This window comes from Diplotaxodon limnothrissa, linkage group LG11, assembly GCF_057381915.1.
Source record: "Diplotaxodon limnothrissa isolate DT_005_m linkage group LG11, D_limnothrissa_male_GT1.1, whole genome shotgun sequence".
NCBI classification, from domain to species: Eukaryota; Metazoa; Chordata; class Actinopteri; order Cichliformes; family Cichlidae; genus Diplotaxodon; species Diplotaxodon limnothrissa.
In genome coordinates, this window is record NC_140606.1 from 22,871,441 (window position 1) to 22,898,033 (window position 26,593).

Genomic DNA, 26,593 nt, shown 5'->3' on the forward strand with positions numbered 1-26,593 from the left:
GAAGGGATGGAAATTTCACGTGTCAGTTTCTGAAAGGGCTGAATCACAGCACAACATCTGCTTTATAGTATCGCTGGGGCAAAATGTTCTCAGACTTGCCAACGTGTTACCATAGTTCACAAGAGCATCAGACAGCTGTGCTCTGTGCTGTACCTTTTGTGCTCGAATAGGATATTACTTCTTAGGATGCAAAACAAAAAGAGATGAATCATCAAAGAGGAAACTAAGTCTGAAGTATTTGATGTCATGTGGCATTAGATCCCAATGCAGTTCACTTTCTTATCATTTATTAGTCATCACTGGCTGTTTCGTGGTCTTACCACTTGTTGTCCATGATAGATTGAATTGTATTAGGGAGTAAAATTGCTTTGCCAGCCTGGTCGCTTGCTGTAACACTTTTGGCACTTCACACGATGGCCTACATTTTTAGAACTGGATTTTCCAAATCTCCCAGGTGCTGAGTCATCAAAACTTCATACATGGAAACCCAGAGCCCACCAACAACCCCCCACTTGACGCAGACCATTCATAGTTGTAACTCCAAATGACCCAGCTGCTGGGTTGTGGGTGCGGGCAACATGCATGGAGAGAGTTCATCTTTTATGAGAAGGCCCTGCTGCATCATATGGGTAGTCTATTTAGGTCTGGGCTACTGGCAGGGCCCCTGTAAAGAGGGGCTTAAGAACCAAACTTAGTAGAAGAAGCCACCCCGCTGGGGAAACTGAACACTAAAAATATATACATTAGACTCATGTTTATATTGTTATTTTTCTTCTTCTTCTTTTTATTATTCTTGCACATTGGGAATGCAGGGCAGAGACAGAGAAGGAAGGAAAGAATGTTTTGGTTTCTTCTTCTGATCTGAGACCAGAAGGGTTTTTGGTTCCAGAAACCAAATGAACTATCTCTTGGAACAAAGACAATAATAGTTAGTAAGCTGTTTTCACTTAAAAGAATTAGAATTTCAACATGCAAAAGATGATCATAGGATCTCTTGCAAAGAGGATTTCAATATTATTTGATGCTTAGCTGGGAAAAACCTATAAATCTCATCTGTAGCTGATATTGTAATTGCATCATTTGGCGCTAATGACGATACTTAATTGATATTCAGTACCTAAAAAATATTAAGAATAAATCCTTGTGCTTGTAGCTTGAAATTGCATACTGTGCCTGACATGTCAAGTTATAAAACACAGTTTGTTCTGACTCATACTTTTTTTTGTTCTGGTTTTCATTTCAAGCTAGTAGCTAACCCCTGACTCCTAATATTTAGATTCTACTACAGTTAAAGTGCATTTTCCAGGATTTGATTAGTATGTGATGTTTCCAAATAATCAACATATCTTTGCTATTTATATATTGTTTACATTAAATTCTGTTCATGCCATCACGATATCACAGCAGAAATTGAGACTGAGCAAACCAGACCATTTTTTAAAAATTATTCTGTTCTCCAATTTTAGTAAGTCCAACAGCCAACACGAGACCAAAAGTGCTGTACAATAAATAAGTTAAGAACAATAGATAAAACAAAATGGCAAAAATAAAATCAAAAATAAAATAAATATTAAAACAGCCATATATTAAGAAAAATATATAAAACAACATACATTCAACTAAAAAACAACTAAAATAAAAATAAACTAAAAAAAAAAAAAACAGGCTAGGGTGAAGGTGAAGTGATTTAAAAACAGGCAGAAAAGAGTCCTGCCTAATCTCTAGAGGCAGATCCTTCTACAGTTTGGGAGCTGCTACAGAAAAAGCACGGTCTCCTCTAAGTTTATGCTGAGTACATTCAGCTAATCAGCTGACCCGAGAGAGCGGGTGGGTGTATAAGGCTGGAGCAGCTCAGAGAGATAAGATGAGGCTCGGTCATGGAGGGCTTTTATTAAAGCAATTCAAAGAATTTTAAAATGAGTCCTAAAAGGAATGGGCAGCCAGTGAAATGAAGGTTAAACAGGGAAATTGTGCTCAAAATTTCGAGTGCCAGTTAAAAGATGAGCTGCAGCATTTTGCACCCTGGAGATGAGTAATGGATGAAGCACTGACCCCTAAATAAAGTGCATTACAGTAATCCAGCCAAGTGGTAACAAAGGCAGGCATGGATAACTGTCTCAAAGTGCTGCAGTGAAAGAACTGGCTTAATTTTAGCCAACTGCCTCAGCTATAAGAAGCTTTATTTAACGACTGCCTGTCTGGCAAACAACAGCCATGCTGCATTCAAAATCACTTAAGTCACCTTTCTTCTTCAATTTAACGCTCAGTTAGATATTTGCTTACACAAACAACTGAACAGGTGTGCCTAATGAAATGGCCAGTGGATACACAAGCTTTAAATGTTGAACAGCTTTGTGAAAATATCCAAACTTAGCACAAAAAATAAGAAAATTTGTTTTTGGCCGATTATTTCTTTGTAACAATTTTTTGGCAAAAAATCTGATACTGTTGGAAAACCTGTTAATTTCCCCTTACTTGGTGCCACAAATATAAGCAAAGTTGAGATTGTGGGTTGTGCCCATGGAAAACTTGCCAAATCTTCTCTAATATATTTCCAAATCTAATGCCATAGAAAGAACAAATAAAGGGAAATTCTACACTATTTTTCTTTGTCAGTCACAACCACCATGCTAATCTGTTATTTGGCCCCCATGATATAGTGGTTTCAAATAATTACAATTCTTCTCCATGAAAGAAGAAAAAAACGACCCAGCTGACATGCTTAGCAATGTTATGAACAAACTGATCTTGCCATTTGGTTCACTCTTGTAAAGCTGTGCAATGTTTTATGACTTTTTGGTTCATTTTAAACGTCTGATTTGTTCATAATCAGAGTTTCTATTAAACTCCTCATGCCAAATACCCATCTTGGGTTCCTACATTTCTTGCCTGCCTAATGCTGACACAGGGTTTAATGGTGTGGAATCGAGCCATGCAGAAATGGCTAGAAGGTGATAATAGGCTCTGGATGGGGGTCATGGAACCCTCTGGTGGCACGGGCAGCTGTCTTGCCTACGTGCTCATCATCTCAGACTCAGTTGGGTTGGCTGTGTTCACAACAAAGAGGACAAGAGACATATTCATCTAGGAGAGGTGTCAGATGGCCTGATGTTAACAGTGACGGTAAAGGTAAGCACTGATAGTGGTGTCATAGTGTGTGCGTTTTCACTTTCTGGCCAAATGTAATCATTTATAAGGTGGGAAAGCTGGACGTGAAACGATGGACCGAAGTGGGCATTAAACACAAAAATAACAAGATTGTAAACACACATATTTGTGTTGAAGGATTTGCAGCTATTGAAAACCAGCCTTATAGTCCATAAAATCTTTTAACACAAGATATTTTTTATGAAAAAGTATTGTAATGTAATTACTATATTAGTAGCTTTACAGTATGTACAACACAATTTTCAGCGTGTTGTGATTTTACTGTATAACAGATGCAATTATAATATCTTTACTCAAGCGTATTAATTTTTTAGCTGCAGATACATTTCAGGTTTAGATTTCATATGATGAGCATATGTAGATCATGCTACCAAACAACAGCACATTCACTTGTTATAATTCAGCCTACCTTAACCAGCTATTGCCTTAAACAATGATACAGCTATACTAACAGTCTAATGGTATAAATGAGTACTTGTATTTTAGTTATGTTGGATCTTAAATGTAGAACATTTTAAGTATTTTTTCTTACAACTGAACACTTTCATAACCATAAAAACAGACTAAATGTTATGCAATTTCCTTTTATATGCTAAAAAAAATCTTCCTCAAATCATCAAGCTTAGCAAGCATTTCTCCCTGTTTTTAAAAGCTGACAGTTGCATCTCAGAATTGCTCAGGTTGTGGATTGTGAGAAACTGAGCTGACTCAGAGCCTGGAAGTAATATGTGAACTGGCACAGACTGTGTCATACTGACACTTTTTCTGACTTTTCACAAGCTGCAATTGTTTTTAATCAGCACAGGGAGTAAACGATTTGGTTATTTGAATATGGGTATTGCGAAAGACCAAAATAGTTTTTTTTTCTCTTTCGAACAATTGAGGCTTTATTTTAACGAAATTGCTACCACGGTGCCCTAAAGATGAATTAGGTGGTGATTCAGCCAGAAAGAGAATTATTAGAGGAGTTTGGCTCTTTACAAGAAGTAACCACAACCAGATGGGTCATATCAAAATACCGTTATGCAAAAAGGCCAGCAAGGAATCATCTAACAGTTTTTTTGTCCCTTGGCAATATATTTGTTTACCTGGAACTACTTTGTTAGATTTAAAGACCTTAAATGGTAAAATGGTAAATGGCCTGTATTTATATAGCGCTTTACTAGTCCCTAAGGACCCCAAAGCGCTTTACATATCCAGTCATCCACCCATTCACACACTGGTGATGGCAAGCTACATTGTAGCCACAGCCACCCTGGGGCGCACTGACAGAGGCGAGGCTGCCGGACACTGGCGCCACCGGGCCCTCTGACCACCACCAGTAGGCAACGGGGGAAGTGTCTTGCCCAAGGACACAACGACCGAGACTGTCCAAGCTGGGGCTCGAACCAGCAACCTTCCGATTACAAGGCAAACTCCCAACTCTTGAGCCACGATCGCCATGATTTACCTTGAAAAAGAAATATCTATGCTATATCCCATTAATATTTGAACTGTGGAACAGCTGGTGTATTTTTAAAAAACAAACACACTCCAGCGCAGCTCAAATAGACAGAGAGATCAGGTCATTTTACATGTGCCATCTGTGTGTAACATATGACTTCGCAAGCGTTCACAGTACACCTCCGGGGGATTTTAAGTGCAGTTATTAGGAGTAATGTTAAAGCTCTATGTGTTCAGGCATGTCAGCAAGGAGACGGACAGCTCCAACAGGTGGGAAGGATTTAAAGTGGGAGGAGTATGAATGCTTTTATCCAGGCGCAGAGCGAGAAGGTGGTGTCAGAGGGATTGCCCAAAATAACCTGCCTGGTGTCTGGACAGTGGTGATATGATGCAGAGCTGCTGAGAGAGATGGATGAGAAGGGGCCACAGGGCACACTGAGTAGGTGCTAAAGGAAGGCCATCTCAGCGGGTTGTCGATGTTATACGCTGTCAGGGAATACATTTTCATGGTTATTATCTATGTACTTATTTACATATTTTAACATATTGTTTCCTGCTTTAGGTTAGCTGGGAGGTTTTTTCAGTTGGTTATATTCACGGAAATGCATGTGGAAGTGGAAATATTTGGTCCATAGTTCATGGCAGGCCTTCCAGTGGTTGTCGAAATGGTTCCTCGAAATCCTGTCACTCAAAGCCACAAATGCAATCTTGATTATGGTGCTAGAGGAAAAGTAAGAAGACCACCAAAGTAAATATGATTTCATCCTTGGGGAAACATCTGTGTAAAGTTTCTGATGAATACTGCTGGCTACAAAGTCAAACAAATCTCTTGTTCATACTAAATCATGAATGTTGGTGCGTTGCTTTTTCCAACTGCAGAAATACCCATGACACCATTTCATACTGAATATTTTAATTGTGCAGCAGTTAACTTCCAAAAATTATTGTATAATAAAAAGTGTAATTTGCTGTTAAGTGATATGTTAATTTCGATCTCGCTGTTGCAATTAGGAAAATGTGTAGTTTTCCCCAGAGACTGATAACCAACCGGCCCCAACATGTCGATAACCACTGCTCATCTACAATCACAATGAACACCGGTGTACCACAAGGCTGTGTGATGAGCCCTTTCTTCTCCTCCCTCTTCACCCACGACTGCAGACCTACCGATGGTTCCAACACCATCATTAAGTTTGCAGATGACACCACGGTGATTGGCCTCATCAATGACAACGATGAGGCCGCCTACAGGGAGGAGGTGGATCGTCTGGCTGAGTGGTGCGACGTAAACAACTTGCTGCTCAACACAGAGAAGACCAAGGAGCTCATCGTGGACTACAGGAGGAATGCTGACCCACATCCACCCATCTACATTAAAGGGACGGCTGTGGAGCGTGTGAGCAGCTTCAAGTTCCTGGGAGTCCACATCTCCGAGGATCTCATCTGGACGACCAACTGCTCCAAGCTGGTCAAGAAGGCTCACCAGCACCTCTTCTTCCAGAGGACTCTGAAGAAGAACCACCTGTCCTCAGACATCCTGGTGAACTTGTATTGCTGCACCATCGAGAGCATCCTGACCAACTGTATAACAGTCTGGTACGGGAACTGCTCTGTCTCGGACTGGAAGGCGTTGCAGAGGGTCGTGAAAACTACCTAGCGCATCGCTGGAGCACCACTTCCAGCCATAATTGACATCTACAGGAAGCGTTGTCTGAAAAGTGCTGGGAAAATCATCAAAGACCCTAGTCACCCATCACATGGACTCTTCACCCTCCTGCCCTCTGGGAGGCGCTACAGGAGCCTCCGGACTAAGACCACCAGGTACCGGAACAGCTTCTTCCCCACAGCTGTCAGACTCCTGAACTCTGCCGACATCTGACCCACGTTAAAATAATGGACTGAACATACACACACCCACAACCACTAGCACTTTATATAGCCTCTGTAGAAAGTAGCCACATATTTCACTTATCTTAACTGCACTTCTGTATAAACAATCATCCTGTACAATACAATAATTATAATTCTACAACTGTTTACAACTGTTTATAACTTCCATATTCCTGTATAGTTTCATATTTATATCCTGTTCTGTTCATAGCCTGTACATAGCTTGTATACCCACTACAGCCTGTACATACTTATAGCATATTCATAACATACCTTCATACCATGTACATTATAACATACCCATAGTAAACCCATTTTTGCACCCTCATACGTATAACAGACCCATTTCTGTAATATATCTATATCATGGCTAAAGCCCTTCTGGATGGATGCAAACTGCATTTCGTTGCCTTGTACTTGTGACATGTGCAATGACAATAAAGTTGAATTATATTCTATTCTAAACGGCAGGATAACTGTCCTAAGTTTGGGTGTAAATAAGTCCCGATATTATGTTTGGAAAACAGGAAAATACTTTCTAACAAATACGTGCACATCTTTTTTGAGTACACACTGCTGAACAAATGTTAGCTCCTCTGAGTCATTTGCTTAGCTTTTTTAGATAAATACAGATAGTCTTATCTGCAAGATAAGCACTGGGCTTTGACAAACTCAGTAGTCACTTTTACATCACCAACCAAAAACAAGCAAACACACCACTTCCTGTATTATCTTGCTCGCATCATCCAGTCACACTGATGTTTAATGATCCCAACTTTACTCGACCTACCACAACTATTCTGCTGTGTTATTTTCCTGGTAGTCGTATTTTGAATCAGTCAAATGAGCAGGATGTGCAAGGCAATATGTGCACACAGTGGCGCATTAATGGTTGAAAGAATTTCCATTGCAAATACACCTTCTCATGAATTCCTATTAAATAGCTAACCTGGATAGATCAGATGAGTATGAAAGATATACTTCTTCGACATCTGCACAGGATATTGTATTTGTTTTAAGTGTTGTATGCTTATGTAGTACATGTATTTTGATTTTGTTGCCATGATGCCAAGCCTCTCTTGGAAATTAGATTTTTAAACTCAATGAGATTTTTTACCTGGATAAATAAAGGACTAATAATAATATAAAATAAAATAAAATAAAACTAGAAAATGCTGCATTTCCTGCGAAAATGCAGTGTGAATGCTGTGTAGCGGAATCTGAAAACAGCAGAAGGAGAGCTATCTGTTGAAAACACTGTGTAGAAGCTGAACTCTGCTGAAAACTGCTTTATTTGAAAGACTACACTGAAGAGTGTCAAGAAAGCAGATTACATCTAAGCAGGGAAGATGTGCAGCATCTGTCACATGTAGTACTCAAACCCTTGCTACCAGATCTCACGCCACTGCGCCAAACCAATTAGAATCTCAAACAAAGATATGATGAGAGAAAAAAAACGTGCACTGTGCAGTAGAAGCTAAATTGTGCTGGAAAGAGGTGAAAAGGCTGAAGATTGTGCTGATAAGAACAGAAGAGGATGAAAATTGTGCTAAGAAGAGGTGAAAAAGCTTAAAATTGTACTGAAAAGAGGTGACTCAGCAGACTTTCTGCTGAAAAGAGGAAAAGAAGCTGAAGTTTGTGCTAAAAACAGCTCAAGAAGCTGAAATTTGTGCTCAAAAGTAGTGAAAAACTGAAAATTGTGCTAAGAAGAGGTGAAAAAGCTTAAAATTGTACTGAAAAGAGGTGACTCAGCAGACTTTCTGCTGAAAAGAGGAAAAGAAGCTGAAGTTTGTGCTAAAAACAACTCAAGAAGCTGGAATTTGTGCTGAAAAGTAGTGAAAAACTGAAAATTTTGCTAAAAAGAGGTGAAAAAGCTGAAATTTTTGTGGAAAAGAGTTTAAACAGTTGAAGTGTTAACTGAAAAAAAATGATGCCATAAGCGGGATTCAAACCCGGGCCTCCTGGTCTGAGAACGGGTGCTCATATCACTGAGCTAAAACATGGCTCAGCCTGGCAAGCAAAACTAGTGATCACTCTGATAATGTGGTCCCTGTCAGCAAAATGGGCCAAAAAATGGCATAAAAAGCTGAATATCTCAAAAAGTATAAAAGTTACCATCACCAAAAGATATAGCAGTCGAAAGCAGAAATAGCAGTTTGAAAGTTTGAACGGTGAAAATCGACTGAAAACTGAGGGAGTAGTTAAGCGGCAAAGAAACGGAGCAAATAGAATAATAAAAGATAAAGAATAAAGAGAAACAGGATCTCAATTGTGTGAATGCTGTGAGGCATTCACACAATTACTGGTACGGAAGCAGGTCTTCAAACAGGCAGTGTGTGCTATCGATGACCTGTTGAAATTAGACTTTTATTTTATTTGACTTTTTGAATGCTCCTCAGCTCAGAATTGATGGGTTGTGTGAATAATTAGTCTGTAATAAAAAATAAATAAATGCATCCAAGATACTCCCTTAAAACAGCTGACAGTTAGTACTATACAGCATATTACATTATGTGCTAAAGATTCAAGAAATAACATCAAAAGCAAAATGTTATAGATAAAGAGGTTATTGTAAGATTTTAAAAGTGTTAATATTAGTATATATTTTATAATGCTAATGGGAAAAATGAAACATAAATGCTTGTGGATGTCGGAAATCATCAGTGGTTAAAAAGGAAAACCTGAGAGATCCAGTCCTACATATCATATCAGTCATACCATTAATTTTATATTTAAACCATAGATTGTCTTTATTTTAAATTAATATCAATAAAGTCAGAAACACTTCTTCTATTTAATATTGCACAGATGACCTGAATCTCATTAACATTCAGGGAGCTGAATGGATCCTCTGTTCCCAGTGACTTAGTCATACATACAACTGCAATCCATTAGACTTTGTTTCCAATGCCAGTCCTCCTTTTTTTCCTCCGTTGTTATGAAACTCACTATGTTGGGCTGACTCAAAACAGCATTTCTCACAGCCGGGCTGATTTCACAATAATCGATTACAAGCCAGGTTATTTAGTAATACTGAATTTGTCCCCTGAAAATAATACGTCACACTTTTATTTTTATTGTTGGCTCACCCTTAGTTTCTTCAGTGGTTGCTTTATGCCAACTACAAATGCATTTGCAGGAATTACTGGTTCAATTTACTGAACAAGTTCATCAAATATGGAGTGAAATGGACCTTATGTGTGTTTCACATACAAAATTTTAATCTTCAGTCGCTCAATTGCTTTTGAATTATCTGGAAAGGACAGGAGACTTTATTTTTAAACATAAGTGGACACTTAATTGAGCATCATATCAGCTGATGGTAGCAAACGTGTATAGCAAAGTGCATCAATAGATTCTAAGAGTGCAACACAGGTGCAAATGTTTGCGGTTTAGTGCTAAGTAGCATAAAAATATAATTCAAAGTTTTTCTTACAAAAGCTCGAGCACTGACCCTTGTGTGTGTAGTTAGTGCGATTAACCGCGAAGAATCCCATTTTATTTGCCCTGGAATTGCATTCAAAATGCTCTGAAGAGCACCACAACCACAATCAAGGGCTAGTTTCATGACCAAAATTAGCTACAGGTGCCTGCTTCCGCATCCACTTGTCAGTCAAACTGGCCATGCACCTAACATTCAGTGCTTAAACTATGCGCCAACCACGAGAGCTGAAAGATAAGGCCAAAGCCTGCTATTCCTACAGTGTCCACTTGAGGCGCTCTACAAAAGACAGCTAAAGTTGGAATATGTATCCAAGTGGTCGACTTTATGATCCACCACATCCATCTTTTAAATCATCAGTTATTGCTGCGAAAAGGGCAACTTTTTTTAAAGGAGTTTTTTAAAACCAGACTGATATTAGCGGAGAATTATACGGTACCGGAATGATAAAGACACAGGCAGCACACATCACTTCATAGTATTACCTGTTCAGGCTCGCTTGAAAATACAAGCAGTAGAAAACAGATTTCAGTACTCATGCTGTTAACTAGCTGGTTAGCGTTCAAAACGAGTGATAAGTCCCTAAATGAAGCCCCCCCCGGTCAAATATAAGACCTGCACAGTGGAGTTATAATAAACTGCACAAAGCACCACTGTGTAAGACAGAAGCTGCAGCAGGGACAACTCCGTGTAGGAACACAAGCTTAGCGCAGTGAATTGTAGTCGTGGATTAGGCTTTAGTGACAAAAACGATCGTATTAAAAGGACAGCAGACATATTAGCCTAATCCTAACCCACTGACTACAGAACTCCAATCTCATTCACTGCAAGGTAGCGAAGGTGTTTTGACAAATCGTGGCGAGAAGGCGGAAGGAAATATGAACCTCTGAGCAGCACGGAGCTGTCACACACCCTCCCTCTAAACACCGCAGACACACACACACACACACACACACACTCATACACACATACACACCGTCGGGTACAATAGAAGAGACGAGTTCGCCAAGGAGTAAAAGCCTGCACTCATTTCTACTATATTTTACCAGGGTTCCTGAATGTGACGCGACAACACTGAAATATAACGCCGACCCGGTAAGTCTTAGTCTTTCCTATTTTTTAGCAACAGTTTTTTGAAGAGCGAATAGAGGTAATAGAAATATTATAATTTTCAGAGGCAGTGAAGTGTAATACGATACAATACAGTAAGTGAAGGGGAAGTTGAGCAGCACATGAATCATCTGTCGCAACAAAAAAAGAAAAAAACTATGAATTTCTTTGCCGCGAAGTGAAGTTCCTTCTCGGCGAATAAACCGCCATTTCAAACAAGGCTGTAAATATTAATTAAGCAAATAAAACATCAGAAGTCTATTCCTTATCACGATGTATTGTCTTTCTCTTGGTTTAAATGACCAATTTTTCTGCGTATATGAATGTTTTCTAGGCCACAGAAATGCATTGACTGTCTCGTTGAGGATATGCCTCTCACCCCTGTCACTAAATGATCTGAAGATGCATATAGTGGTTGTCACTGTTAGAGCCCTGAAGCCTTTTTTAGGTTCCCAACGTGCGTCCTCAGACCACCATAGATTTAATGGGGACTTAAAGTAAAGTGAGCCATTTAATTTCACCAGATGACTGACTGTTGTCTTTGGTGGTTAGCCCAATGAAAGAATGACTTTTGTGATTACACGTTTCTCTAAGCTGTCCCTCCACCTACAGTAAACAGCTCCAAACTGGAATCAAGCCTGCCAAGTCATATATAGCAGAAAGAACTGCGTCTGTAGTTGTCTGTTTGGGGTTTGAGATCCAGCTTGAATCTATTTCTATGGACCACAGAGGCAAAAAAAAAAAAGGTTTGAAAATACTACCAAGCCTGTATCCTGCTGTACTGTGGCATCCTCTATGAGGTTGAGCCTTCTTAGCAAACAAAGCACACATACACACACAGACACTGACAACACAAAGGTGTGCCGTGTCCAAATATGCTGTCCGGGAATAACATGACATAACAAATAATTTAGTTTCCTTTTCGATATTGTGTGAACTCTATCTCTGTGATTGCCATCACTGTGGTGGCTTCTTTTATGTTGTATTTAATGAGCATAGAAACTACTACTTTTTACAGATTGCTGTAATAACCTTTGCTCAAATAAATTAGAAATGAAAACATTCTACCACTTAATTAACAACAAAAACAAACGCAGTGCCGCTGGGTTTGTATGGAGATTCCAGCCCACAAGAACATAAACAACAGCTGAGTGTATTTTGGAAATATAAGGTAAATGTATAACTCATGATTTTCCAGGCTGGTCCCAACTTACCAAAGTAGAGAGGACCTTTTGCTGATGAGCTCCCCCTTGTATGCGGGAGAGGTCCATTACTGTGGTGATGACAGACAACTGCAAGCATGTGATTGTAAGGATGCCACTGTGACACTCTGCCGTCTGCCATTTTTTTACAGGCAGGAGTATATGTGCCAAAAACGCTATTCAGTGGCATTTGTTAGTCTCTAAACTACCGATTGTTGTCATGACAGTATAACTGCACGAAAAAAATACTTTAAAACAAAATTTCCCCCTCGTGTGACGTGTGTTTAGTGCTTTGCAGAAAGCTAGCTGAAGCTGCTTGTGGTAAAGCTCAGTGCCAAGTCGAACAGCGTCCTGATCTATCGTTGTTGATCATTACTAGAGAATAATGCTGCAGGAAATCGCATTTGTCTTTCGAGCAGCAACAGTAGCTCCTTAATGACAAACAAATGTCAGACAACTGTTAGAGAAACAGTCTTTCTCTTTTTTTTTAAGATATTAACCTCCTAAGAAAGCGCAACTATTAATCCCAAACTTAAATTGTGCTGCCAGTGACTTTGTTATCTATCAACTGCTCTGTGAAGCGCCTGGAGGGAATACTAAGAGGGACTGCCACACGTCAATAACCAAACACTGTACCAGTGACAGTTGCTGTGGCTTTTTCAGAAATAGAGAGAAGAGTGTCTTGGGGGCATATATAGATAGCAAATGTGATTCCAGCTGCCACTGTGGCATGGTAGTCTTAATGATAGGGCAGATGAGTGAGCGTTTCTTCTCATATGCTTTGAGCTATGTATCATGTTGCTGTACCATTGTTTATCAGAGCTACTTTTGCTGTTATATGAAATAAACAGCTGATGAGGATTACACAGCTGTCATTCACTGCTCCAAGGGGAGCCTTAATAGCATGTGTGTTTGTGTGTGTGTGTATCCACATGAATACCAGACAGTGTTAAACAGACATTTTAATGTTTTTCGAGCACGTCTATTTAGCACATCGTTCTACACGCGCTTCACCATCATTGCTTCTCTAGCAGTTGGACTGCAGACCTGCTTTTCTAGTTTTGCATGCTGTTCCTGTTGTGTTTGTTACAGAAACCTTGCTATGAAAACCCCCTTCAAAACTCTGGATTGAAACCAGTAAGACTCAGGTTAGACCTTAACCTTGAATTTGCTTATGAGCAAACAAATAATGAAAATAATCTAAGTTGTTGACACAAATGTAGTGGCTATGTCAAATAGATAGATTCATTATTAGGATATGGATGAGGAAGCAGACAAAAACATACTGGTAATAACATTTGTGTGGATTTGCATGCATGTGTGTCAGTAAGAGTAATGGTGTTCAGAAATCTAGTAGTTAGTGATTAAAGGCCTACTGCCTCCTGCCTTTCCAAGAGGGTGCAATCTCAGTGATTAGACTGTCGACCACACATTGTGGAGCACAGACAGCTGCAGCTGGTTATCAATTGAACTTTCAGGGTGACGCTATCAAAACAGATCTCGTTGTCTTATTCTACCAGCTACAGGGAAAAACAATGTTATGGTCACACATCTAATTTTATGCATACGTGATGCTGAAATGAGGTTGTGGTGTGTTAATAATGCAGTCTTAATGCAATGAGTAACCACAGCTTTGTAGAGATCTTTTGTGCATAGTTTCTGCTGAAACTCATTCAAAAGCTAATATGAAAAAGTAATTGATTTTACTGTTTAGCCACCAGATGCTGCAAAGAACCACATCTGTCTGCCTTTGCTGAAATGTGTACATTAGGCTAAACTCAGCGTTAACTCTTTATTTAGGTTGGACGTTCAGGAAATTATTGTCTGAAAGCCAAAAAACAAGCTGCCAGAAATGAGGGAAGTGGGAAGTTCATAGAGCACGTGAAAGAGTTGGGTGGGGGTGGGAGGGATTGGATCTATTTCGATACTCTCCAAAATAGTAGTGGGGATGCACGCTGGGACTACCATGTGATAGCATTCGGTGCTTTTGTAATCCATGCCATGTGTAGCTTGCAATTTCCTCCTTCCTAAATCTCTGAAGATGATTCTCATAATGAAAGATCAATTATTTGATCCCTAGCTTTTACTGTACTCTGTGGATCATATGGCACAGATATTGCCCTGTGGGCCTTGGAAGGGAATAAACTAGACTCTTACTAAACTCCTCCTCTCACTATGAAAGTGCAATTCGGGAAGTTTGCAAGCATAGCCCTGATTTCAGAAGAGTCATCCTTTGAAGTTTAATGTACATTGAGGTCGGTGTGTGCAGACCATGTAGTGAGAACATCCAGTGAGAACATCTCTGTGGTGTCGGATTCACAGCAGAGCATTAACCACAAGCAAATTTCTATGTAGCTGCAGAGGAAATCAACTGGTTTTAGCTGGGCATGGTGTAGGTTAAATATTTAACAAAGGATCGGGCAAGGGGCAAGTGTAACAGTAACGAAAGCTCTTAATAAGTTATGAAAAGGGGAAAAACAAAAAAAACCACTAAACGAGGCTTGTGTTACCATGCATTTTATGTGAATAGATTTACACTTGATTACATACGATGCTGTGGTGTAAAAATGCAAGTAGCAGCTTTTGCATTTAACATGGTTAGCACGGCTTTTATGACTTCCTCAAAATAAGCCCTTGTACGCAGCATCTCTAGCACATCTTAATATATAAATGTCTCTATATTTCTATATTTTATATGTATATGTATATTTATACCTATATTTATATTTATCTATTTATCTTAATATTTATGAATATCTCTGTTTCTACACTCATTTTATATGAGTGCTTGATGTTTGTTGTATATTTGCTGCTATGACAACTCAATTTCCCTCTGGGATTAATAAAGTCTCTCTGATTCAGATTCTCATATGTCATACACTCAGTGAGTCTGGTCAACATATACAACATATCTCTCTCTCCCTATATATATATATATATATATATATATATATATATATATATATATATATATATATATATATATATATATATATATATATATATATATGTTATATGTAGGTATATTTAGAGGTATGTTAGTGTCAAACACCCAAAGGAGTACAAATAGTACTGAATTTGGTGGTTTGTCTTCTCGATTATTTTGCCTTATTAAAAAACTGGCAACTTTTTCTTCTGCACAGTCAACTGAGACACAACATTTCTGTCACCAGTTTTAAGTTATTTTATGTTGCTCTGCAGGTCTTCTGTGATAAGGAAATTGAAAAACAATCTATCATACTAATAACTGTATATTATATTATTATTTATCATAATAATATTATATTATCATTATATTATTATTTCTGAATAATTGTTTTATAATATTTTTGGTTAGCTGAAAAAAAAACTAGTCAGGTGACTGATAGAAGACAGCCCTCTATGCAAATGATGAGTGAGATAAATAAAACTCCTTCTGTTTAAACCTTACACTATTACAGATTGGCCTCTTCCTTTTTCACAGCTGTTGTTTTTCTTCATGCAGCTTTTTCTTTAAGACTGTTTTTGAAGCTCATTTTGGAAGGTTTATCTCTGTTGGACATTTTCATTTAAGGGATTTTTGACCCAGCTTTCCTGAAATTTGTTTATCCTTTCTTTTATTGTTCATCCAATTGTTCCTGCAAATGAACAGGTGATGTCATAATTCTTTTTTAAACAGGCGCACCGTATACATATTCAGCAATCCTAACTTGACTGTAAAACATTTTTGTGTCACAGCTAGAGGTAGGCTGAGTGCAGTGATGTCCAGATCCACAAAATCAGCCTCGAGATCTCGGAGCCGCTCGAGGTCCAGGTCAAGATCCCGTTCCACCTCCCGCTCCAGGAGTCGCTCCAGGTCTCGGTCCAGGAAGCACCGCTATAGGTACGAGCGATCTTCCGTTTGCAACAGCTTGTTAGCGGATAACATGCATTTGCCTTGATTGCTAAAGTTCCACCCTAGTTGCCAGATCTGTGTTGTTAAAGTAAAATTTAAAAACTCATTCTTGAGATCCATTTTCATCTGTTTTGTGTAGCAAATCTTATTGTGGCTGACTGGAAACACACTGTGTATTTTTGTGTATCTTTGATTGCCATCTGTAGGATTTAAAGAGTTTGGTTTTCACATGAATAGACAGAGCTGGTGGAGCATATTAGAGCCTTTGAGTCCTACCCAAACTCTTGAGTCAGGCTCTGTATCCACAGGAAATTAATATTTGAGAGTTCAGCTCCCGGTTAGTGAATTTAGTTAAGGTAGTCTAATATAATATTGCACAGTGGCATATGGGAATGTTTTGTACCACATTTCACAGTATTTTGAAAGGCATTTTGTTGATGTGCTTTTATTTCGTGAAGCTTTGACTGAAGGGTTTTCTGCTGACTTTGATGTGCTTTCGTAAGAAACAGTAAGGCTTCAGTCTGATGCCTTTGCCGCTACTGGTAGAGTGACGCCCGGATGGCAATAAAATGACAGGCTAGCTCATTTCCTGGCAGTGTTACAGCTTGTATTAAAATTAGCATAAATAAGAGTTATGGAAGGAATTTAATGGTCTACTCTTCCTGAAGCTACCTTGCACGTGTGCAAATGGCTTTGTGGGAAGGCAAAACAGGACTGGAAAAGTGTGAATGCACACCTTTGTACAAGTTTGAAAACAACAAAAATGTAAATACAAAAACAGAAAAAAGCATATCCCCGCCCACCCTCTGCGCGCACACACACACACACACGCACGCACGCACGCACGCACGCACGCACGCACAAATAAATAGTTAATTTCCTGCATGTTTTACATGGGCAGCATGTTAGAACAAGAAACAGTTGTCAGGTTAAAGAGCATTTAAAGGTGCAGGTTTGACAGTGTGCTGGGTGGAAACATGTTGTCAAATGTTGCCAGTGCGAAGCTTAAACTCTTTCTTTCCAACATTACCTGATCTTGCTATAACACACTTAGTAATTAGAGCCACAGTTTACAGAAGTACATGGTCTGAGCTCTCGCTTGGCCGATTTTTTACTCACTGACAAGTCATAGCAGGAAGCTGAAAGAAAATAATATCCACAACAATTTGGTGGAACAGATTTGCCATGTGTGACACAATATTCTGTCATTAATCCTCTCCAAACGTGCTGAAAAGCCCTTTTAACTGGCAGGCATAGAGTCAAAGAATTCAGGCAGTAGTAGATTTCCCACCCTTATATGGTCCATGTGACTCCCTGTTCCACCAGAGCTGGGCAGAGGAGATGCAGTATTTGTAGCTCGCACTGTGCAGTGCTGCTCATTGCACTGCCTCTGTATTCCAATGAGAAAGCACACTAGGTGAGTTACATGCTTCTCTTATTTCTTTTTTTTTTTAAATTTAAGTTCATTTATCTAGTTTAGTATTATGTTTGCATGTACTTTGGCACAGCTTTAATTCATTAATCTAGACTTTTGCTCTGCAGCATTTTTTAGATTTTAAATTATTTGTAAATCACTTCATACTCTTAACATTTTAGGAGGGTGGTGGTGAGAAATGCATCCTTTATAAAAGCTGCTGAAGATGCAGTTAAATACAAGTAGCAGTAGATACTTTGCACTACTACTTTGAAGTCTGAAACAGTTATACTCTCAAATATGACAGTGGACAGCTGTGGACACAGTGTTGAAATGTACTTTTAAAAGCATGGTGTTCTGATTAAATTGCTGATTTGAGAAAACTGAAGAACAGACTGTTATAATCTGAAGCCCTGGTAAAAAGTCAAGGCTAGCACGCTGTGGAAGGCTTTTTATTGGAAGTGCAGCAGCGCCACCCTGTGGTCTAATCTGACCTTGCAGTATGCTCCGCAACATGTGTTCTCCATGTGTTATCATAATAACATATATTCAAGTGTTATACATCGTCACAGAATTTAAGGATTATTTTCAAAACATTTGTTTCAAAATATTAAGGATTGTTATTATTTTCAAAATGATCCTGAATAATAGGAGCTGTGTGTTTTTCTTCTGTAAACTTCCCTAGAATTTGAATAGTTATGAATAGATATGTCATTTCAATTTTTCAGACCAGCAATAAACGTTGTTTTTTTTAAACAGTTGTAAGCAATCATCCAAGTACTCCTAGTTTTGTATGTCATTGAGCCAAAGCAAATATGCTCCACCTTTTTCCCTTTTATATTAACCAAGCATCTGTCTGTCTCAGCTCTAAACTGTTAATTGTAGGTGGTTTATAGTTTCTGGTAGTGTTGTTTCACATAAGATCTACTGTTTCTATTTTGGAGGCAATACATTATTGAGAAAATGTATCTATATCAAACTCTGTAGAAATAAACGTAATGTTTTCGTTGTCTTCTTTATTCATTCACAGCTCTAGATCTCGGTCTCGGTCAAGGTCAAGATCAAGATCTTATTCTCCATCCTATAACCGGGAGAAGAAATATCCGCGAGGTTACCAGAACAACCGGGACTTCCGGGGCTATCACCGCGGCTTCCGTAGGCCATATAACTTCAGGGGTCGAGGACGGGGCTACTTCCCACGTGGACGCTACCAACGAGGTGGACGTGGCTACAATAACAACAACTATCATCAGAACTGGAAGAATTTCAGGCAGCATCCTCAAAAACAGCAACAAAATCATCAGAAACAACAACAGCAACAGCATTGGCAACAGAAACAACATCAAAACCATTCACAAGGACGCTCTCAGAAACACTGTGGGACCTCCCCTCATGGTCAATCTCACCAGTCCGACAAATCCTGTTCTCCTTTATCCAGACACTCGCAGCATTCTTCTGCCTCATCACACTCCTCCTCTCCTAAATGCAGGCCGGCCTCCCTGCTCGCTAACCAAACCTCAAAAGATGTGAAAGATGAGCAGCTGGCTTCCAAGGACGTTCAAAAGGGAGGAGAGGGAGAGGATGAGTCAGGGGAGCGTGTTGAGTTATTGGCAGGAGATGATATAGAAGGTGCTGGCGGTGGGAGAACTGAGGGGAACTGGAAAGGCCTGACAAACTACAGCAGCAGTCCAAAGAAAAACAGTCCGCTGGCAGGCTCTGCTGCTACTGTTGGTCAGAGCAGCCAAACGGCTAACCAGTCTAGCCCCACTAAAAACACAGGCATCACACCCAATGGCACCCCCACCTGGCAGATGGTGTGTGGTTCATCCTCGGCTAAAAAACCTTCAAATGAAGGTCTAAATCAAATCCTTTCCAGCTTTGACATCTCCAAAGAAGACTACCTGGATAGAGATAAAACAGCAATCTCCATTGCATTCAGGAAGTAAGACCAGTTTTATGTTTACACTCATGACAATTTTTAGTAACTTGAAACACAAATTGTTGTTTGGTTCTTCTGTTTGGAGCCTCACATAATGCAGATTGTGGATTTTTGGGTTTGATTCCATATTAATGGATAGATTAGGTTTTCCAGCAATATAGTTACAAATTAGTTAGAAATCTATTACAAATAAGTAGCCTGGCTCGGCTGTGTGTGCAGGACATGTAACAGAGTATGCATCAGAGCTGAGCAGACAGTGGTGCGACAATAAACAATGAAAAAAAGTCAACATCAGGCAAATGTACCAGAAGCCATTACAAATATACTTTTGGTAGTCCAATAATGGACAGCAGGTTCATTTGAGCTTTACTTTGGGTAAACTACACAACCATTTCATATTTGCATTTTATAAACTTTGCAAGCTTCAGCTACTGTATCCATTTACAGGAATTCTAAAGGTTTTCCAAGTGAAAACAACATCCTTCTTCTTCTTTATTTTCATTACTAAAGTGCTTCCCTGATAAAAAATGCTTATATTTCACTGTTATTTTCATTTTTGCAGCTGTCTCACAATCAGGTTTTCGAGTTAGACAGAGCTTTTTATCTCTTTTTCCTTCTTTAGGTTTTGGGAGGAAGCTAAAGCTAAAGCTAAATCTGCTTCAGAAAATGCCAGGAACGCAGAAGCAAACTGTATGGAAATGGAACAAGAGAAAGTAAATGGCAAAGCTTCTGTAGTTGTCTCTGATTCTGTATCAAGAAAATACAAAGAGGATAATGATGCTGGAGTGTCTCTGAACAGCTTTTTCAAAGCCTCACCATTTCTGTCTGCTGATGGGGAAGAAGAGGATGAGATGATCATTAAGCCTCAATTTAAATCACTTCCAAAAAATTGGAATAATGGAGAAGTGTCCTATAAGCCAAAGACCAAGGTCGCTCCATCAGCCCGAGAACAGTTTGAAGAGTGCTTTGCGAAATGGCAGAAGTTTGCTAATAGTGACAAAGATGCCACGGCAGAGGAGCTTTATCTCAGTGGAAAGCAGGATAAAACAGCAGCCACTGCCGCTGCCAAAAGGGAGTTAACGGGAAAATTCAAAGAACTGTCCCCAGACTTGATTTGTAAAGCCAGGAAGACGGCAGAATCTCTATCTATTCCATCTCCTACACCACCATTGCGGAGGAACTCTGACAGAGACACGTTTGAGGTCAGAGTAGAGGACCCGCCTGTCATGTCCTCAAGAAAACAGGAAGCAAAATTTAATGTTAGAATGGATTTCCTTGGAGATAGCCTGATAAGGTAAGCCTTGTTCAATAGGTTCAATAATTCTTTTTTTTTAATGTTATGTCATTATTCATTCAAAAGAAATTCAAGAGACTAAAGAACTTATCATTTCAGTTCGTCAGATCTTTTAGCTGAAGAGCGACAGTTGTCTCAGGACCTTGTGCAGTCCTCTAAAAAGGATCAGGAATTTCGCTCCATCTTCCAGCATGTAAAGGCTGCACAGTTACAAAGAAGTCCCTCTGAGCTGTTTGCTCAGCACATTGTCACCATTGTTCACCACATCAAAGGTGAGTCTTCTGTGTCTAAACCATATCGAGCGATTGCAAATCATTACCCTCGATACCCTCTATGATGCAAAATTCATAGAACAATCAAATATTTTGTCTTGACTGATTTTCAGCATTATTATTCACAATGGCCTCTTGAATAAAATGTGACGTAACCATAGCTTTTGCTTCTTACTTTGTTACCAAATCAGCTCAGCACTTTCCATCTTCTGGCATGACTCTAAATGAGCGATTCACCTTGTACCAAAGACAAGCTGCAGAGAAGGAAATGATGAAGCCAAGAAAAAGTCCAGAGATACACAGGTAGAGTCGCCTATTGAGTGACCCCTCTCACCTTCAGTGTGCTGTGGCTTCACCTCCTCTTTTAACAGCTTTCAGGTATTTTTTCTCACCTTTCCTCCCTGATAATCTACAGACTATCTTGGCTTATTTGTTCTCATGCTTGGTGGAGGTCAGTTTTACTTTCCCAGCAGTTTTCTTTTTTTCTGTTTCGTGTTGTCTTTCCAGTTCAGTGTTGCTGACCGTTTGTTTGTTATGGCACGTGTCTTGCATTTCTTTTATCCCATCTTGATTTCTTTCTTGCAGGCGAATCGATGTTTCACCAAGTGCTTTTAAGAAACACCCTCAACTTTTTGAGGCGATGAAAAGCTCAGAGGATGGCACTTACAAGGTGACTGAACATTTTGACGTATGAAGTATATTGGAATAAGACAACTTCAAACAAGTGAGAAAGCCACATGCCTTTAGACTGCACTCTCTGAAAGCCCATGGCTTTCCTTGAAGGGAGATGCTCAAGTCTAAGAAAAGCAAATGCAAAATAAGGCACTTTGACTTTGCTGTTTGTTATATCGCCTCACATGGTGAATGGGTTGTATTGTGGGCACAAGCCTGACCAAGGCTAATGAATCAAATAAGGTCAAAAATGGAAGCCTCAGTGCCAAAGCTGTTCAAGGGACTCTAAGCAATCGTCTTCGTAAGTATTCTTTTAAAAAAATAAGGAACGGAAATAACCAACAGCAGGCACTTCATGTGCCTGTGCTTACGTTTACTTGCTTAACATTCTGAGTAAACCATCATAGTATTTCTTTATTGATGCGCATGGATACATCTGGTCAGCTCTCAAACATGCAGAGGAAATACTAAGTACTGAGTAAACTGAAATTAGCATGAACAATCACATGCCTTGTCTGTCACTGTTGTGAAAGAGCCAAACTGGTGGTTTTGCATGTTTTATCCATGTTTACACTTCGGCATTTTTCCCACATGTTTTCCAAACCCGATTTCTGATTTCTTCCTGCCATCCATTGGTGTTGGTTCATGATACTATATGATAAGATATGACATGATTTCAACTTGTTATGGCCTGAAAGTTTAACAAACCTTTGTGTTTTGAAAAACACGAGTATGTGATGTTGCTGAAGTTTAGGAATTTAAATATATGAATCTGTTGCTGGATATTTTATTGCTGTTGAATAGATTGGATGGATAAGGCTAGCTACATGTTAACTGTGCTGAACCACCTATCTAAAGAAATTATGAAGACTTTTGTGACCAGGAAGTCATGTAAAATTTGATCATCAAAACATAAGATTTGGAAAAGTAGATGTTTAGGAAACACTAAAAACATGCAAAACTACTGGCTTGGCCTATTAAATGCACTCAAAATTCCCTCAAAAATAGCTTGGTTTTATTCATGCCAGCTGGTTGTCACCTGGGTTTTTGCCCTTTTTCCCTGCACTTCACTATTTAGTTTACAAATCCGCTTAGCTCAGAGAAGACTGACAGCCCTCCACATGCTAATCCAAAGTCTATCCACGACATTGTGTTCTGTTTTAATTTTGCTCAGGATGGAGGGGAAAAAATCAAGGGTGACCCAATGGACCTTCGCTTGGATATTGAACGCCGTAAAAAATATTCGACCCATGAAAGATATTATAACGAGGATCAGGGAAGAGATGCGGGAGATTCCCCAGATTCTAGCAGAGAGAGATCTGTGGAAAACTTCCATAAATACCACAAGAAATCAAAGTATGCACAATTGTTCTGTACTTGTATCTACCATTATGATGACATAATCATCTTGCACTATAAACAGCTGCATGTAAAGAATTTGCTTGCATGATAATCCTTGTGCAGGAAAAGCAAGAAGAAGAAGAAACGTTCTCGCTCCACTTCATCCTCATCTTCCTCATCCTCCAAATCTAACAAAGATGAAGGTTTACCCCAAGAGAAACCTGATTCAAAAAATGGAGACTTTAATAAAAACCGACTGGGCCAAAGGGAATCATCAGGTTCAGCTGAAAGTGGACATCCACATGGAGGATTTGTAAGGCCAATAAAAAGCTTGATTTGTTGTAATATCTACAATATAATGTAAAATTCCCATCATAGACAGTTTGCTATGTATCGCTATGTATTGCATATTTTGAGCATTTTTTTCTTTTTCTCCAATTATAGCAAGTAAGAATACGTGGAAGGAACTGGAGCAAAGGGAACTATCAGGGTAACATTTCACACAGTAATCCTGTAAGCATGGTTGTACACCAAAAAAGTGAAGACTGGAACCCAGAATATACTCCCAAGAGCAAAAAATATTACTTGGTAAGGTTTTCTCATTCCTTATCTCTTTCCTTATTTTGTCAACCTTGATTTCTGAAAATATTTAGAGGCTGTGTTAAATGTAAACAATAGAAGCATATAATTATTTGCCAAACATTTAAACTGCACATCTAGTGAAAACTGAGGGTCTGAAAAAATGCTGAACAATACATACAGGTTTTGAAGCAATGTATGGTACCACCCAGGCACCATTCTGTTTATTAATAGCAGCATGGCTCCACAGTAAATGAGTCCCGGTGCTAAAGCGGCCTGGCTGCATTCCACATCTATTCGTCCGACATGTGGAGCATTATGAAGCCATGAATATGACTAAGGAGGACTAAACTGTTGACCAGCTGGAATTATATATCAAGCAGCTGCCAAATGCTTAGAATGGTTGTTAAAAGAAGAGGTGATGCAAATGGTGGTAAACATGTCCCTGTCATGATTTTACTACATTGTTGGCATCAAATTCAAAATGTGAAAATCTGTCCATTCAGCCATCCATCAGCTTAACCACTTATACCTCAGTTACACTGGGTTATAGACCTGCCAGTAACTTCCTGGCAACCACTGGTCACTGTGGAAAAATGTGCATTCCCCAACAAGTTAACAAGTGGTTGCTGGTGTCATTGTGAAATCAGTTGCTAACGACCCAATCATGCAGGCCTAGAGCAGAGTCGTCAACCCCTTAACTCACCAGGGAAGAAAATGTATCTTCTCTAGCTAGTTGGTGAGTGGTTGCATGCAGTCACTCAATGAAAGTAAAGGTGCTTTCAAAGAAGGCATGGTGCCCTACCAAACAGCTTTAGCATTGTTCTTATGTTATTGTATTGCATTTTGCACACCTCTGTTGCTTGTGAAGCTTGCACACAAGAATTTCACTCGCATGTGCTGTACCAGTGTACCTGCACATGTGATGTGAGAATAAAAAGTGATTTGATTTGATATTATGAAGTTGCCACGGTGACCTGTAATTTGCTTGCCAAACCACAAAGCGACTGCTAGCTGAGAAGTAGTGAAATTGTTAAAAGTGCAACAAAAATCCAGAAACATCTGACCCTTAAAAGGAAAGTTGTTCTTGTTCTTCAGGTTTGCATTGCTCTTTTTCACTAACACTCAGCAAGTAGTAACGAATGTTCAGTCTTCAATGCAACTATGAGAAATTGCTATAGTCTGCTAGTAACCATAAGGGTCACAGGGAGATTTCTGGTGTAGCACCCTCTTTGTGGCTGATTTTACCTAGCGACAGCTAGCAGCCTGGTTAGTGAATAAACTGACTACTCTCTCCTTTGAATGGTATTTAGCTGATCATAGGGCTAACATAGATTTTTCAAAAAATTGTTTTTCAGCTTCAGCATTTAATGTGTTGAATTTGAGCCTTGACATATGTCTCTCACATTCTCCCACATTTTTAGCACGATGACAGAGATGAAGAGTCAGAATCCAAGTGGACAGACAATCGAGGTCGAGGGAGGGGAAGTTTAACTCGCGGAAGAGCGAGGTTCCTTATCCGCAAAGCCACTGGAGGTCCCAATATCATCTATCCAAAATGGGGCCTCGATAAATTCCAGGTCAATGACGAGCAAGGTGGCATGCAGAGAGAAGAGACAGAACAGGACCATAAAAGGGCAGAAGTTGATGGAGAGAACATCTGAGTAGCAAAGGAATCTGCAGAAAATCGTATCTTCTGTGTTCTCACAAGATCTGACTGAGTGATTTTATCCAATGGATCAATAAATGCAGATTAAATGTTTTAAGATATTCCTATGAAACATATTACTTTGTTTTCATTTCTTCAGACTTGACACAACCATTTCCTACATCAAGACTAGTAAAAGCGCTGTTTAAGAGTGAAATGCAGTTTCTTGTCAAGTTTAAAGTTTTATGCTTTTGCTTTATTTTGGTAAATTAAAATCTCTTTCACGCAGCATTATATTAATATTTACACTTTTTTGGTTAGGATGGTTAGAAAATAACTTGCAATTTTGAATTAACACAAAAAAGAACTGCACATTTTTGATCAAATCAGTTAGGCAACAAGATAAATTATTGTACTGCAAATATATTAAAATCTAATTTAATTTGCAAACAGTGACTATATGTTATGTTTTTCTGAGCTATGTCTCAGCAATAAGTATGTTGTTGGTGATGACATAAAACACCACAGTCCAGCCAATTTGGCAGAAATAACACTGATCTGACAATGGGACCAAACTGCACAGGGTCATAGATTGTGCCCTGCAGTCTGTCATTATAAAGCATACAACCATTTTACAGCACTAGCTAAAAGCCTTTTAACAAGCTTGTGAAACATTTTACTATCCGAATAGTAGCTTTAGCTTGTTTTTGGATACCACTTTAGTGTATAATATTGATAGTGATTTTCTTTCTGCAAAGACTTTAATTTTGGTATTTGTACTTGGCCACGCAGGATTCTGACTTCGATTGTAACAGAGAATTTGTTTTCACTGCTATAGATTGTATTGTCATTTTTATGTTTGCAAGCTTTTATTTAACCAAACAGATTTTAGCAGTGATGCTAACTGTGTGCAACTGTTAACGCAATGAGAGAAGTAGTTAAAAATTTTAGTATAGAGTCTATCCAAGTTTGTAAAACAGAACAGGAATGTTTATTCTGTGCATATCAATGTTATTTGTTTCTAGGCTCATTTATGCAAGTACAAGTATACCTTGCTGTGGGTGCACTGGTCTTACTTGCGTATGTTATAGGCCTACAGATTAAAATTTTAAGGTTGACTTCTTAGGGAATATTGCATATTTTAAATAGTTGTGGTCACTGTTTTTGTTTTTGTTTTCTTAGAGACTGTAAATTAAAGAAACACTGATTACTTTGACATTTGTCTGTATGTGTCTTTAATTAAAAAGAATCTTTACAGTCTTTTAGGTTATCTTTATTTACCTCTGTGTATGGAAATGATGGTGC

The 26,593-nt window shown here is 39.0% G+C and overlaps 1 protein-coding gene across 4 annotated transcripts; it reads left to right on the top strand.

The window, feature by feature from the left end:
* The first annotated feature begins 10,914 nt into the window (after window positions 1-10,914).
* On the top strand, window positions 10,915-26,468 carry thrap3a (thyroid hormone receptor associated protein 3a). 4 transcript variants are annotated; one of them, XM_085366368.1, is made up of 11 exons: window positions 10,915-11,038; window positions 15,973-16,117; window positions 18,574-19,485; window positions 20,105-20,776; window positions 20,876-21,048; window positions 21,240-21,351; window positions 21,634-21,718; window positions 22,895-23,076; window positions 23,185-23,374; window positions 23,506-23,649; window positions 25,065-26,468. In XM_085366368.1, exons 2-11 carry the CDS (start codon window positions 15,996-15,998, stop codon window positions 25,302-25,304), a joined length of 2,832 nt encoding a protein of 943 aa, XP_085222494.1. In that variant the 5' UTR covers window positions 10,915-11,038; window positions 15,973-15,995; the 3' UTR covers window positions 25,305-26,468. The 4 variants fall into 4 exon arrangements, with proteins under 4 accessions (XP_085222494.1, XP_085222496.1, XP_085222495.1 ...); XM_085366370.1 differs by having other exon boundaries at window positions 18,580-19,485; XM_085366369.1 differs by lacking the exon at window positions 10,915-11,038 and adding an exon at window positions 15,829-15,886.
* The last annotated feature ends 125 nt before the right edge of the window (window positions 26,469-26,593 follow it).